Source organism: Panthera pardus, unplaced genomic scaffold (genome assembly GCF_024362965.1).
Source record: "Panthera pardus isolate Hobbes unplaced genomic scaffold, ASM2436296v1 HiC_scaffold_19, whole genome shotgun sequence".
Classification (NCBI taxonomy): domain Eukaryota; kingdom Metazoa; phylum Chordata; class Mammalia; order Carnivora; family Felidae; genus Panthera; species Panthera pardus.
In genome coordinates this window covers 5,229,737-5,246,329 of record NW_026526754.1, presented here as the reverse complement: position 1 = coordinate 5,246,329, position 16,593 = coordinate 5,229,737, and the positions used below count along the sequence as shown (strand labels likewise).

Below are 16,593 nucleotides of genomic sequence, written 5' to 3'. Positions count from 1 at the left end.
GTAGCATGAATATTAAGCTCCTTGGTGTGATGGAAAAGATTGGACTGTAACACTGATAAAAAATTAATTTGAAGAATCAATAAAGAGGCCAGTAGCTGGAGAGCAGGCAGGGGTGGGGTGGGGGAAATTCCTGGGAGGAATCTTTTAGTTAGGGAAGCAGGGAGATATGTGCTGTAGGAAGCAGACTTTTCATAATACTTGGAAACATTGTTGGATTTGGGAGATATATTAGGGGACACAAAACAAAGAGAGGGTAGGGCGTGACTCTTTCATAAGAGAGTACGGAAGTTGGGATGAACTTTGGATAGTAGGAAAAGCCAACATTAGTACAATGAATTAGTGGCCATTGCAGCCTAATCATTAGCCATGAAGGGCTGGGGTAAGCACTCCCTCTGGTTTTCCTCTAGAAAAATAGCTGAGTGGGATGCCTGGGTGTCTCAGTTGGTTAAGTGTCCGACTTCAGCTCAGGTCATGATCTTGTGGTTTGCGACTTTCAGCCCCTCATTGGGCTCTGTGCTGACAGCACAGAGCCTGGAGCCTGCTTTGGATTCTGTGCCTCCCTTTCTCTCTGCCCCTCCCCACTCACACTGTCTCTCTCTCTCTCTCTCTCTCAAAAATAAACATTAAAAAATGTAAAGAAATAGCTGAGTGACTTGTGTGTTAGCACAGAGCTGTCAACTTACCTTGTTAATTAATATTACTATCTTTTCTGCTTGACACAGACATATGAGCTTTGGCATCAGCAATCCCTGCCTCCCACCCTCTGCTGTTCAAGTAATTGGGTAGTTGGTTATGCTAAGGTTGTCACCTGTTTTCAATGTATTCAGGGTATAAACACATACTGTGTCTCTAAGATCCTGAAACATTTAAATCACCCCATGGAACTCACACATCGCAAATGAGCTCTCTGCATATGATTAATTTGCACATTTCCCCCCAATTCAATGTGTTTATTCCAGGCAAAGAAACAATCTTCTACAAATCCCTGAAATTTAGGCTTAGAACACGGTAAGATGTTATTTCATTTGTAAAAGAATGTTTGCTTGAACTCGTAGTTCAGAGTTCTAAATGTCCACCAGGAAAAGAAGAGAATCTGGGAGGTGGTGAATTTAATAGAATAAATGATGGATCCTATGGAAGTCATTGTATATGTTTTAATAATATAAGAGAGTATGGAGAGATCATGGGCATATTTGTCTCTTAAAATATTCTTAAATGCAGCATTTTCATGCATTTCTTAATTCATTCACCCATTTTTCTGCCAGGAGTTACTGCGTTCTTATCATTTGCCAGCAGGCCCCTTGTGAGAGGCTGGGCATCTAAAGTTGAAGAGACAGAGTCTTGGCTATAAGGAGGTCACGGTTTAACAGGACATTTAACTGAAAAGACAATGAAAATAGAGCAGGTTTTGTTTTCTCAGCCTGGGCACTATCAACATTTCAGGACAGATGCTTCTTTGTTGTCTGGGGCTGTTCTGTGCACTGTAGGGTGTCAAGTAGCACCCCTGGCCTCTCCTTGCTAGATGTAAGCACACGCACTACCCTACCCCACCTGTTGTGATGATTTAAAAATAGCTCTAGACATTGCCTCATATCCCCAGGTTGAGGTCGAGCAAAATCACTCCCCAGTTGAGAACGAACTGTAATAAAGTGTGATAAAATCTATGAATATGGGTCATGAATGACTTCTTACAGGAGTAAAAGTTTACTTCTAGAGAAGTAGGAATTTACCTGATAGATAAGGAGAGGAAGGGCTGAGGGCTTGGATTATGGGAACAGGACACATTTAAGAAACTTGGATAAGTCAGTCTTGAGAGTTTTGAGATGGATGCTGTGGGACCAGTTGCAACAGTGTTGTTAGAATCCGAGGGGGAAGTTACAAAGAACTGAAGAAGGCAGAAGAGGTGAAGGTGAAGGTTTCAAGAGATATTTAGGAGGTAGAATCATTCACGTATTGGATAGTTTGGGAAGCAATAAATACTTCTTGAGTATTGACTCTGTGTCAGACACAGTAAGCGGCAGAGGTGTAATGGTGCATAAGAGAGAATCTGCCCTCAGGATATTCAGACAGTCTCTGTGTGGCTAACGGAAGAACCAGTGCAAAATAAAAATGAAACATGTCAGTGGCTTGGTGGACTGGGAGGAAAATCCAATCTGTTCATCGCAATGCCGTTGATCAAGTGGGCACCCATTTATTGCAGAACCTGGCACGGTTTCTGAGCTATTCCCTCTTAACCAAATAAACTCCTCATAAAGCAGTGTGAGAGCAGCATTAGAAGGCATTTTAAATATCCCCTATTTTAATAAAACTATTTTTATGTCTGATTATTTTTTATATTTTTTGTCCACATGTATATACATATGGATATATAACATTTGACACAGTTGCAATCATAGAGTGATCTGATTTGCTAATTTAATGTCACATCATAAACATTTTACATGCTGTTATATAATATACATAATCATTTTTAATGACTACATAACATCCCATCCTATTGATGGACCATTATTTCCTTAATAAAATCTCACAGTTGGATTTGGTGTTTTGTGTGTATGTTTCCCTGATTAGATATAACCCTTTATTATTTCTGACAAACACCAGGCATTTTTGAATGTTGTTTGTTTGGGTTTTCTGTTGAATTAATCCCTCAGGGAGAATTCTCAGAGGTCGGATTAGTAAACTGAGGGGTATTAAGATTTTTATGGTTTATGTAGTGTGTTGCTTCATTTAGCTTTATTTCAACTACTCATCGCATGGGTATAAATGTTCACAGGGGAAACTACCTTAAATCTTTTTTGGAAAGAGTCAAGGTATAAATTGTAGGTAAATGCTTAAAGGTTATTCATCCATTGGACCTGCTCCCCATTCTGACAAAAAACTGGTGTAGAGGATCACTTGTCCCTGGGAGTGGGGAATCAAAAGTCAACAAGACTCAGCAGAGTCCTTTGGAGTGCTCCCCACTTAGCAGGGGCGAGAGATGAGGGACTTCAGAAAGGCAGCTGAGAAAAGTTGAGGATTTCCCAAGGCAATGAGGATTGCCAGAAGACTCGGTCAAATCTCACCGAACTAGGAAAGGGCATTCCAGACAAATGTTGGCAAGGATTTGAGGGAGTTTTGCTTGGAATCTGAAAAGATCGGTCAGACTGCAGTGTGACTCTATTAGCCTCAACGTCATCAGTGCTTTCCACTGGGAACATGGCTCAGGGCTCTGGGTCCCTACCCATATGCCTAAATCACGTTCAAAAAAGGTCTGCTCTAAGAGCATCAAGAGGCTACCCGACATTAGAAAATTTCTCCTTACCTGGCCTCAGAACTATCATATTCTAGTTTTGTTGTTGTTGTTGTTGTTGTTGTTGTTGTTGTTGTTTTTTGTCTAAAAATTGCAGAGATGTTTGAGAAATTGCAGCAATCTCATATCTGGAGCCCATAAAGAACATCCCTTTCTGCTGCTCAGTAACCCAAAGAGGGGTTACAGGGTTGCTGCTGAGTCCCAGAATGGTGCATCAGCTGTATGTGATTCTACTTCAGGAAAAAGAGTGTTCCCTGAGCCGGGTGGGCAGATGATGGGAAAACTTTGAATGTGTTTCTCCTTCCCGAAAGTGAAATCATCCTTAGTTTTGAGCTTTGTAGAATTAGGTCAGGACTAAACCCTGTGCCTATGTGCCCATTCACAATAAGTGTTTGCCAGGCAGTTGACAACAGCATGGCAGGCAGATGCTAACCTTAAAAGACCCAACTTTTTCCAAACATTTGGTCGTTCAGCATCATCTGGAGTGCTAATTAGAAAGTTCTATTTCTGAGGCATCAGAACTTGTTGCTGGACCACTATTTTACTTTTCACCTTTTGCTGACTGATTCACTGTGTCTCATCTCATTCAGACCCTGGGAGTGTTTACCGTCAATTTCTCCAGAACTGCAGTCGTTCGAATACTTCTTAATTTTTTTTTTTTGAATCTGTGTAAAATCTATACTGTTGATAATTTTTGCCCTTGAGGGGGCTCCTTTTAAACATATATGCATTTTTTTAACAAGGAAGTGTTATTCTCATTGGCCTATATGACTTGCCACAAATGGAAGATAACCTAGAAATGAACGCAAGCAAAACAAAACGATGCTATTGCATTCTAGCTCAACAGTTGAATCAGTGCCTCTCAAAAGGAGATTAGGAAGCATATCATATATGTTAAAAAGTAGCATATACTGAGGTATACTGATGTATCCCTGATGTTTTTAGTAATGGAGGAATTAGAAAAGGAATAATAGTATCAATAAGTAACTTAATAAGTAAGTTAATGTCATTCAACAAATCCATCCACCGAAATTACCCATAAACCACTTGAAGTCATTTTAAGGACCAGTGTTGGTAAGGATCACAGACTTTGGGAAAGGGTCAGAAAATTAAAAATTAAGCTATCAATATGATTAACCCATCTGTGTGTGTGTGTGTGTGTGTGTGTGTGTGTGTGTGTGTGTGTGTGTATGTGTGTGTGTGTGTTTAGAGGACAACAGCCATCTAACAAGACATACTTTTGCTGAAATTCAGTGGGTATTTTTATTATGAAGATTCTTAGAACTTTACAGAATGGGCTACAATATTTGCTTTTGTAGTGTTTTAATTTCTTTCCTTAGATGATTTTGGTGAATGATTTGGACAGCCTTATTGTTGTTATGTAGAATGAAGTTCATTTTCGATGATGTGGTCCTTCCGTGTCTATTGTGCTCCTGGAATTACCCATTAAGCACATTCCAGATTTCAGCAGTTGATTTGTCTGATTTTCTGACCAAATGGCTCAGGTAATTGGATATTGAATAGACACTGATTTTTCTCCCTTTGAGGAACTATTCACTCTGCCCTGAAAAACAATCCGGTCTTTTTCCTCCATGATTCTTTCAAGGAACCGGTTGCCAATCATGTCTTCTTTCTTGCCAGCCTGTAGATTTTGAAACCAAAAGAGCATACAGCTTGAAGGTAGAGGCAGCCAATGTGCACATCGACCCGAAGTTCATCAGCAACGGGCCTTTCAAGGACACTGTGACGGTCAAGATTGCAGTGGAAGATGCTGATGAGCCCCCCATGTTCTTGGCCCCAAGTTATATCCACGAAGTCCAAGAAAATGCAGCGGCTGGCACTGTGGTTGGGAGAGTGCACGCCAAAGACCCCGATGCTGCCAACAGCCCGATAAGGTACAGACATTTATTTAAGAGCCCGGGATGAGGAATTTTAGAGGAAAGACATTTCAGGAAAGTCCTGAGGGAAGCACATCCTTCAGTTTCAAAAAGGATCCAAGATGATCAGGTTCAATGCAGTGTAAACAAGACTACGATTTGGAAGATGTGAATTCTACTTCCCGTCTGTTACTTTTTGGATGAGTTTGTTCAAACTACATAATTTCTGTCTGCAGCAGACTTCCCAGTGTACACGGTGGTGCAATGCGTAGCAAGGCTTGTCTCGGGGAACCGTAGCGAAGTATGGATAAGGACTGTGAACTAATTATAGTCATTACAATTTATGGAACACCTTTCCATGCTCCAGTTACTCCATTAGGTATGTTAGGCAGATACTCTAATGTATCCTCTCAATTTTATTCTATAGGAATTTTCACTTAAATTGAGGGGACATGGTCAAGGCAAAGTGACTTGCCCAGAGCGACACAGCCAGTGAACAGGAGGCCAGGAGAGCAAGCTCTGTCTAATGGCTACAGGGCACTTGGAAGAGATAACAGAGGGCCACACAAATTTGGGGTGCTTTTCTTATTATGATATCTTTGTGACTTAGAAAAACTAGCTAGAAAAATGATTCAGAAGCCTGCCTTCCCCTTTCCTCAACCTGTGTTAGTGACCAGTGAGGCTGATGAAGATGATGAAGGACATGAGGAGGTGAGGAAGATTGTCAGAGAAGAAGGCTTGTCACAGATCCAAGCTATGTACGGGGCAGAAGGGCACAGCTGCCTGAAACCTGCCTAGGTGTCGGATCCTAGCAGGTGTTTATTCATCCATGGCCCCTCTGTTACTTCCTGTATTACCTGGACTTCTTCCCTGCTTCAGCCTGGTCTCCCTGCCTCCAGTTTCTCACCCACCCTTCTTTTGTTCTCTAGCCAGATTGAGCATTTTAAAAAAAATATTTTATTTTCAGTTTTGAGAGAAAGAGAGGGCATGCGCATGAGTGAGGGAAGGGCACAGAGAAGGGGACAGAGGATCCGAAGTGGGCTCCCTGTGGTCAGCAGCGAGCCCATTGTGGGACTTGAACTCATGAACTGCGAGATCTTGGCCTCAGCCAAAGTCAGATGCTTACCCAAGTGAGCCACCAGGCGCCCGCAGATTGAGCATTTGTAACAGCACATCTAAATATCACATCATACTCCACACTTGAGTTATCAGTGATCAAATTGTTTCCCCCTTGCTGCTCCCATGAGAATAATCCCAACTCTCTTATTTAGTGGCAGGCTCTTCTTTGCACCCCTCCACCCCGGTGGCTGCCGTGTCCTATTCATCTCTTTCATTTTCCATCTATTCCCTGTTGGCATAAGACTCTCCATTGCAGCTGGACTGGGCCACTTCCCATTCCTGAGGCAGAACTTGCTCTTTACATGTTCCTGCTTCCCACCTTTACATAGTCTCCCTCCAGGTGGGAGCTCTGCCCCTCCTTCTTTCAAACTTGCTACACGGTACTCATTTTTCCCACTTCCACTTCAGTGTCACCTGTTCTAGAAATTCTTCTGGGATACCCGACTCATGGATCAGATGCAGTTTCCACCTCACAGTGCTCACTGTGCAAAATCACAGCGACACCTTATGCTGTGTGCTGTCCTTGGCACACTCAAAGGGGGGCTGTCTGCCTGGTTCTGGGGTTGGTAAACTGTAGCCCTTAGAAAAGATCCAGCTGCCATCTGCATTTCGCAGAGCCTCTATACTGTTTTCCATAATGGCTCTGTCTTGAAGAGATATTTTCACTCCCATGTTCACTGCTGCATTATCCACAATAACCCAGACATGGAAACAACTGCAGTATTTGTCAATGCGTGAATGAATAAAGAAAATTAGACTTAAAAAGAAAAGGGAATCCCATCATTTGTGATAATTTGGAGGACTTTGGAGGACATTATGCTAAAAGACATAAGTCAGACATAGAAAGTAAAATCGCATGATATTACCTGTAAGTGGAATCTAAAAAAGTCAGACTTTGAGAAACAGAGTGTAGAATGGTGGTTTCTAAAGACTGGGGATGGGAAAATGGGGAAATATTGGTCATACGGTACAACTCACAGTTATAAAATAAATAAGCTCCAGGCATCTAATGTACAGCCTGGTGATTACAGTTAATAACGTATACTTGAAGTTTTCTAAGAGTCCATTTTAAGTGTTCTCATCACACACGACACAAAATGGTAACCATGAGAGGTGATGAATATGTTAATTACCTTGACGATGGTAATCATTACACAAGGTACACTTATATCAAAATGCCACGTTGCCCACATTACATATTATTTGTCAATCAAATCTCAGTAAAGTAGAGGGAAAATAGGAAACAAATATGAACGTGAAAACAACTACCACGGACAATGGAGTTTTTCTATTGACACCAAAGAAAATGCTGAAAGGGCAGGAGGAAATCCCAAATGAAAATGTTAGTTGCCTTTAAATCCTTGAATATCCCTTTTAGCAGAAAGGAAGAGAATTATCCTTTAATGAACATCTTCTCACCCCCAGACAATGTGTTGCACTAAGTTATTTAAACTAATCCTCAGACATCCTTTGAAGCCCTGACTACTTTAGGATGCAACAGATGGAAGTACTGAGGCTCAAAGGGATGATGTGAGTTCTTCGGTCCCACAGCCAGTGGGTACTGGAGGCTGGATTTTAGTTCAGATCTGCCTTCGGTCCATTTTGAGCTTCTTACTCTAGCCAAACAGCCACCAATGGGAAGATTTCCCAAGAAGGTTTGAGTGTGGTCTTTTCTCTATGCAGAAAGATCCATTATGTCATGACTGAGGGTCAGTGTAACAACACTTTGAAACTACTCAAAAATGTCTGCGGTGTGGGTTTTAAATGAGTTAGGCTTGGCTAGGCGCATTAGCAACGTTTTGGAAGAGCAATGACGTAAAAACGCTTGGAACAATTGCTCATTTCCTCTGTGCCTCATGTCTCCAGGATCCACATCTGCGATTGGTTATTTGGGTCATGTTTTCAGTGGTGGCTGTTCTGTGCAAGTAGGCAATTTCTGTGTCTATAATTATCCAAAGATGCTCAGTACGGCCCTTGAACCAACCCCCCACCTTACCCGCTCAGTCCCTGTTCCTCAAAGAATTTATAGAACATTCAAAGCTTTTTATGCACTGTGTGCACTACCTGTTTTCCTGATTGTTTATCTTCACCTGTATGGGAACTTGTGTCCTTGGACTTGTGGGTAGGACACTATAGTGTCCAACAGACTCTTAGCTGCATGGAAATTTTGCAGATCTGGCTTTGCAGACTCTGTAGCATTAGACACAACTTTTCTTCACTGCTGCCTTTTTGAGACAGTCTCTCTTCTCACCTTCCTTGGCAGTAGTCTGTTCCTGCCTCCGACAGCACCACCCTGGGGTCTTCACTGATGTTTGATCCCTGTCCAGGTAGTGGGAGCTCCCTGAGATGCATGCTTTTGACCTGGATCTTTCTCTCTCTGTCCTCTCATCAAGAGCATTCCTACCCAGGCATGGCTGAATTGAGTTAAGGCTCCAGATTCTCTGCCTTAGGGCTGATCTTTCTCCCTGATTCTGCTCTGCACCTATTCTGCTCTCTGCTGTGATTTTTCACACACTTGCCTTTTCCTTCTCTGGCTCGCTCATTTATTTAAACTTATTTTTGAGCTCATACTTACTGTGACATACTTAAAGTCTGACACCACCTTGATCCTGTGAAACTTGAGGGAGAGCTGACTTGTTACTCTCCTAACATGGCAGCCTATCTCTGGTGGAATTCTAATCTCTCTCCTTTCTGCCAAGCTGACTTTTTGTGTTTCTCAATGTCTCCCTCTCTCTGACATGACATTCAAGCTAGAAACTCTCTGGGACTCTCCCAGCCTTCCAAGTATCAGCTGAGTCCTAATGGTGCTATCTTCATCACACAATCTTGTGTTCCTTCTCACTCCTATACCAGTGCCTGTGTCCCCAACACCTCATTTGGATGCTAAATCTCTCTGCACTTCCTCCATTCTCTCTTGCTCAGACCATCTTGCCCACCCTACCTTATTAATCACCCTGACAGCCTGATTCCATGTATTGTTCCTCTGATCAAAAGCCCTCTATGATTCTTCACTGGCTATAGGATAAAGGTCATATTCTGTAGACTGACATTGGAGAACTTCCATGATCTGTCCACAGTGTGTGACAGCAACAATAAAAGAAGAGCAGGGGCGCCTAGGTGGCTCAGTTGGTTAAACTTCCAACTTGGTTTGAGATCGGGTCACGATCTCGCAGTTTGTGAGTTTGATCCCCTCATTGGGCTCTGCGCTGACAGCACAGAGTCCGCTTGGGACTCTGTCTCTCCTTCTCTCTCTGCCCCTCCCCCACTAGTTCCTCTCTCTCTCTCTCTCTCTCTCTCTCTCTCTCTCTCTCTCTCAAAGAAACTTAAAAAAAAAAGAAAAGCAACTATTATTTGTTGTACTGCTTACAGTATGCAAGGCACTAGGTTATATATCTTAACATCTATAATTTCATGGAATTCTTACAGACAAGCTAAAACTTAGGTACTGTTAATAATCCAGTTTAAAAGATAAGTAAGCTAAGATTTATAGAACCTAAGGACATTTCCAATATCACTGAGCTTAGATGTACTGGAGCATGAACTTGAATCTAGGACTTTATAAAACCAAAATTCATGCCCTTCGCTTCTAGAGAATAATGCTTTGAATTGTTAATTATCTTTCTCCCAGTTACTGTGTCTTGTCATGTCCACTAGATAGTAAACTCCCTGGTGGCAGGGGAAAAAATCTATTATTTTTGCCTCCTTTTCACAGAAGGCTACCCGCTGAAGGCTTTGTTACTGAGCCTCTCCTGACATTTGCGAGGCATGTGTACCTGGTTTCTCTTCAGCTTCTTCCCTGGGGAAGGGGACTCATCATCCCATTCCCATACGGAGCTTCACAGTCTAATGACATCATGGACGAACTCGTGTCTTTTACACCATGAAGTGCTGCTCCATGAGTGGAACCCTCTTTGTTGGAAGCAACATGATCTAGAATTGGAAGATTTGAGTTCTCATGTTGGCTCCCCCAGAAACGAGATAATAGGCCATTTGGAAATCCCATCATTTGTAAATGGAACATATTAAACTCTGACATCCATGGTCTTTGCCACCTTTAATATATCTTTTCTTTTATGACCTTCGATGAATGCCTTCAGACATATATATTCTGTAAACTTTAGGAAACTGCAGCTAAGCCCTCCAACAGCGGGAAACCACCCAATTATGAACCCAGTATGCTACCCGAGTTAATATAACCACCTTTGCTCCTCATTTTGGAGACAGTGTGGTGGAGTGAAAAGGAAAGGAGCTTTGGTGTTGAACAGACATATTAAAGCCAGGACTTTGGTATTTACAACTCTGGGTATCCCGGACAAGCTATTTTACCTCACTACACCTCAATAAAGGTCATTCTTCTTGCTCCGTCTCCCTCCTCACTGGGCCATAAACATAGTCCAGTAATATTCTGGAAATTATTTTCTCTTTTCTTAGAAAAACAAGCAAGCTTTCTAAGTGGACAGGAGTAGTTAAAAACCTTCTGGCTAGGATATTAGGCACAGCCCATCATAAAAGTATGAGGAGAACACTCTACAGATGAATGACCAAGACTGCTTTGCATATTTCATCATGGAATTCAGACCCAGGCTACCTGAGAACCCCTAAAACCAAATAAATAAACTAAATAAATTCACTCAAACTAGAGTTAGCATTTTTCTTTAAATAAGGAGAAAACTGATTTTTTAGTACCATAAATGCTCCTAGATGATAAATTTAGGTAAACTTGAAACTATTTAATATTTTGATGCAAAAATCTGGCAACAGTTTGATGCATTTTTGACTTTCTGAGTAGTTTGGGCAATCCCACTTCCCAAATGCAGTTTCATAAATATTCAGAGGGTGGGGGATTGTAGTAAATACGAAGAAATATGCAACATGTCATTACGTTTCTCAATCAAATATGCTAAACAGCTCTTTCATTCATTGTACTGAATAAAGAAGCCCAATGCAGCAGAATGATTTCTATAAAAGATTCATGTATGAAGTTTAAAAAGTAAATTTGATTAAAAAGGAAACCTAGTTGAAGCAATCCATTGAAAAAGTTATTTTAAATATAGCATGGAGAAAATATTCAAATATTAAGCTGCTCAGAATGTCTCCGTCTAATTGCCTTATTTGCATTCCGCTTAGGTATTCCATCGATCGTCATACTGACCTCGACAGGTTTTTCACTATTAATCCAGAGGATGGTTTTATTAAAACCACAAAACCTTTGGACAGAGAGGAAACTGCCTGGCTCAACATATCCGTTTTTGCAGCAGAAATCCGTAAGTATTCTCCTAAGGGTTTTGATTCTACTTTACCAAATTTTATTCCATCAGACTCTATATATATTCTGGAAAATGACAGACAGCTGAGATAGAATACATTTTTTAGTCTTAAGCATATTTTTCAGTGTTTAAAATTTATTCTTCGTCATGTATCGAAGAGGACATATAAACACGTAGAGATATTTTCATTTTCTCTGGCAGAACTGGGTATAGATTTGGCAAGTGAGATCTTGACACTATAGCCATCACTGGGGGACTCCCCATTTTAGGCTGCCACTCAGTATTGTTTAAATCCTTAGAGCCTAGATTTGTGGGTGCTTGTGTACCTATAGACCAGTGGTTCTCAAACTTGATCACACACTGGAATATCCTGGAGGGCTTGTATTTACTGTCTGAATTCTCTTCTTTCAGACAACCGGCATCAGGAAGCCAAAGTGCCAGTGGCCATTAGGGTCCTTGATGTCAACGATAATGCCCCCAAGTTTGCCGCCCCTTATGAAGGCTTCATCTGTGAGAGTGATCAGACCAAGCCACTTTCTAACCAGGTAATGATGCCTTCCCCTTTTCTGGCTTTGTACAAGCCATTTGGAAACAGAGTTTGATCTTGAGAGCTTCACCTGGAGATACCTGCCACTGCCCAAGAGGTCTTCAGAGCCCTAGTTTAAGCTCTGTAGCTGTGCTCTTGTTAAACCCAGGCTTCTCAGCCAGCTAGGAATTTTTGAATAAATGATGTGCCAATGTCAGCATGATTTATTTATGGGCCACCTTTCTCTTTCAGCCAATTGTTACAATTAGTGCAGATGACAAGGATGACACAGCCAATGGACCAAGATTTATCTTCAGTCTACCCCCTGAAATCATTCACAATCCAAATTTCACAGTCAGAGACAACAGAGGTTCGTACCAAAGTTCCTATGCATTCAGAGAAGTAGAAATGGACAAATGAATGGCTTTTATATTGCAGAACACAAGTGTTTTCCCTAATCTTAATAATGCCTGTCTGTTGAAGAACAAACAAGAAGTAATAATGCCACCTTTATTTTGAGACGTGTGGGCTCATTTGGTGCATATGAATAAGTGAGTGTAATTTTATTTTACTTTTTTTATTGGCTTTGATATTCAAGAAGCAGTGGGGAAACCAAGTGGGGAAGCTTACAGGGTCAATATGCAAACAACCTCATTTATCTTTTTTAAGAGGTTGATAAACCCTTGGGGGGAGCATGGCTTTATGAATATTGATATCAAATAAAGCATTATAAGAGATTAGTTCAACTTTGTAAGGCAATGTAATCTTTCAGCTGGCCTTCCCTTCCAAGCATGGTTTTAATGCAGTATGGTTGGGTTCATAGCTTGTTACCTAAAGATGGTTGCAGAATTATTGCCTGAAGGGCATGAACAGAGCATTGTTTGGCCACTGTAGACATGGTGAAATTTAATATCATGCCTGCTTCTCATTTCATCAAAGAGGTGCTAGACTTACAAATTATTTGAAGTAGCTGTTCTTCCATATAGGCCCAAACTGATACAGTCTCTTGATAAAGTTGATACCAAGCCAGGATCAGAAAATAAGTTTCTTGACTTCTGGGCAGGCTATGTTGGTCTACAGCTGTCCCTAGAAACCCGTGACAATGCAGTTTGTAGAAGCAGGAAGACAAATGCCATCGTTCGACATAGGACTAGAAGGTAGTCCTCCTGAGCACACATGCTTTCATTAGCCACACAGTACTAGGTTATAGATTGACTGCTTTCCCAGTAACTGAGATCAGGCATATAGGAGCTTACATTAACCTAATAAGTATTTTTGCTTTCGCCATCTCTGTTATCACTCATCAGAATCATAAATACCAGTAGCTATGTTCCAAACAACATGCCAAGACCCTTCCCACACACGCCATCCATTTCTTTCCCTCAACACACCATAGGTAAATGTCATTATTATCATTCCCATTTGAAGATGAAGAAAATGAGGCACATAACCATCAAGTAACTTGTTCTAAGTCAATGAGCCACATAGGAGTTAGACCTAGGTTTTAAACCCAGGTTTTCAGAGGCAAGACATTACAACCCTAAGCACTGTCCCTACTGGGTTGATTATTAGAGGAAAGAAGTTCCCCATCCTGCTTGGAGTTGAGGGGTATGATCTAGCATACTGCATTTTTATTTCTGGAACTGATTTGAGCATTTAATTATGGCCTTGTAAAATCAAGCACATATCAAAAGGGACTGTGGGATAAAATGTCCTAGGTGCTGACAGATTTTCTCTCCTGATGCTTTGCTTTCTGCAGTGGACATGCTCTTGAGAGCCTGGGTGTGAAGAAAGTAATACGACAGACCTGTGTTTTAAAGGAACCCTATGAAACAACCTGTCACTAAATGATTCCTATAATTTCAAAATAGAAATGGTGCTTGGAATGCTTTAATTTTATATTTCACCTAAGAGTTTTTTACTTGTTAGCTTTGGTTTATGGGCACATGTGAGTGCCTTAAGCCCCTTTGAGAGTTAAGTCTGCAGGCCACTGAGATAGAGGAGTAGTTCTTGACTGGGAGCTCACGTACCTCCAGGGGTACATGTGTATAATCTAAGAATTTCCTTTTGTAAGCATGCATTCCTCCAAAGAAGGAAGACCACACATGTAGTGTGGCATTCAAGAAATGCTTACTCAGCTGAACTGAACAAGGTAGCACACATAGTGTTCTCATAACACTTCCTAAGATATGGGTATACTTCGTTTGAGTTTATGGGAATCCCTGCTTCCACTCTTGGATTTCTCCTAATTCCCAAACTATTTTGTGATAGGTTGATTGCCACATTGCCACGAGCCTAGGCTTTTGTCAGTGTTGTGGTGAAGGAGATACTAGAAAACATTTCAGCGTACATTTAGTTTTATCAAAAGTGAGGTGATCGACTCAGTTGTTTGGAAAACTCCACTGTTCCAACATGTGTCTTATGCCATCCCCCTCTTATGATCTGTTTACTCAAATATTTGTGGGCATACTTTTATCTGTGTTTTCTTATAATCCCCAACTAACATTTGAAGCCTAACTCCTGGATGGATGCCCAGCAACATCCCTGTATGGTTGGACACCTCCTGACCCAGCAGGTGTTTCTAGGCTTTTCTCACTGTGCCAACGTCACCTCCATCACCTGCCTTGTCTTCTTTCTCTTTTATGTGTGCGATAATATTTAGTTGCTGTTAACCCTCTGAAAACATGATACTAAGATGGAGTGTTCTCTAGGGAGTTGTAAGTATTTTACTTTGTCACAGTACTTCAGGAATGCCATCAGTATTTTCAAAAAGATGAGCCAGCCCAGTACACAGTCTGTCTCCTCTGCCCTTTCCTGTAAAAAACTAATACTATGCAGAGCTACCACTTTTGAGCGAATTGCTACTTTTTAAGAAAAATGACTTTATTAACTATGGCAAACACTTAATGAAAACTCCTATGTTTAGAGCTATTACAAAACCTTAAAGCAAATACAGTCCTATAATTATCATTTAATAGAGTCTCTTTGCTAGCTCCTAAAAGTAATTACATATTGAAGTAATCCAAAAGGAGTAATCACATTCCACATCCTATTAATAGCCTACTGAGTTACCAAATTTCTCGGCTGAAACTGTTTTCCATAGAAAACATGAGATAATGGTTTAGATCACGCTGAGTAAAAGCATCAGGTTTCTTTCTCCTTGAGTGTTTGCTTCCATTATGCCATGTAAATAATCGGGATTGTGTTTGCCTAAACTGGCATAAGCATTACACATCTTTAGAAATAGGAGAAGAGAAGCCATCTTAATACACCCAAGCCTTTTATGTCATTTTCCCTTACTCCAGTCTGTAGCCAACCTTCACAGGTGACTCAGCAGGCAGCCAGAGAGTACAACACTGGATGACTCTTCAACATTTAAGTCCATCTTGGGCTGTTAATTTCAAAAATGGTGCTGTTTGGCCAGATGGAGGCTGATCTGCCCGCAGTTTTGAGATGCATTTGCTTTGAAAATATCAGACTTATGGCTTCTCTTAAAACACAAGAAATGTGTAATGAATGAGAATAGTGCAAAGAAAAAAATACTGAGAATAACCCTTCCCATCTATCTAGCTCTTCGTTAATTTATACAAGTTTGTCATGGCCATTATTTCACTTAATTCCTCAAACAGCCCCACAAGGTTACTCAAGAGTATTTTTATCCCCATTTTCTAGATAAGGAAGGAGAATGAGACATGAGGAGCTTCAGATATTTTCCCAAGGCACATTAGTGCAATAGCGAACAAGTTTGGGTATTTGAAGGGCTCCATCAAGTGTACACACTATACTATGAGTAGAAAGCTTATGTCTTTTCTAGTTAATTCTTTAAAAAAAATCTTTGTTTACCCTACAGTCAAATAATCACAGTCTTCAGAAGAGGAAAAACCTGGAATTCAATTGATCAATCTAAAGTTCCAGGGGAAATTGTGAACAGGGAAAAACTGTACTTCATGTTCAATTTAAATGATAGCCATAACAATTTCTAGTAAAATATATTTGCAAGAATTTTATAATTTCCTTCTACTATATAATTAACACATGTTCTTTGCAAGAAAGTTAGAAAATACAAACAAGCAGGAATATTACTATAAATAATAAAATAACCTGATACTATATTATATAGAAATAATCACTGCTATTTTTTGTATCTGTCCAGACTTTTTCTTGGAATTATATAATATATATATATATATGTATATATATATATATATATATGTATATACATATATACATATATATATACATATATGTATATATATACATATATATATATAAATATGTTATATGTATATAACATATATATATAATATATATAAATATACTATATATATATATGGTATAATACATATGTGGTACACACACACACACACACACACACACACACACACACAATCAGCACCAATACACTTATGTCAACATTTTCTTCTAAATGTCTCCCTAACTTCCACCATAAAGATGTCTGATCTCAGTTAACCATTGTGTAACCAGGTGTGTTTGCATGCACCTTTGCCAAAT

The 16,593-nt window shown here is 40.4% G+C and overlaps 1 protein-coding gene across 2 annotated transcripts in view; it reads left to right on the top strand.

Annotated features, from left to right (window-relative positions):
• The window catches only part of CDH11 (cadherin 11), a 152,598-nt gene that overhangs the window by 120,812 nt on the left and 15,193 nt on the right, over positions 1 to 16,593 (top strand). For both annotated transcript variants that reach the window (XM_053906512.1, XM_053906513.1), the window contains 4 exons: positions 4,934 to 5,187; positions 11,416 to 11,552; positions 11,967 to 12,100; positions 12,334 to 12,451. In XM_053906512.1, coding sequence (XP_053762487.1) covers positions 4,934 to 5,187; positions 11,416 to 11,552; positions 11,967 to 12,100; positions 12,334 to 12,451 — 643 coding nt within the window. The remainder of the gene's footprint in view (positions 1 to 4,933; positions 5,188 to 11,415; positions 11,553 to 11,966; positions 12,101 to 12,333; positions 12,452 to 16,593) is intronic.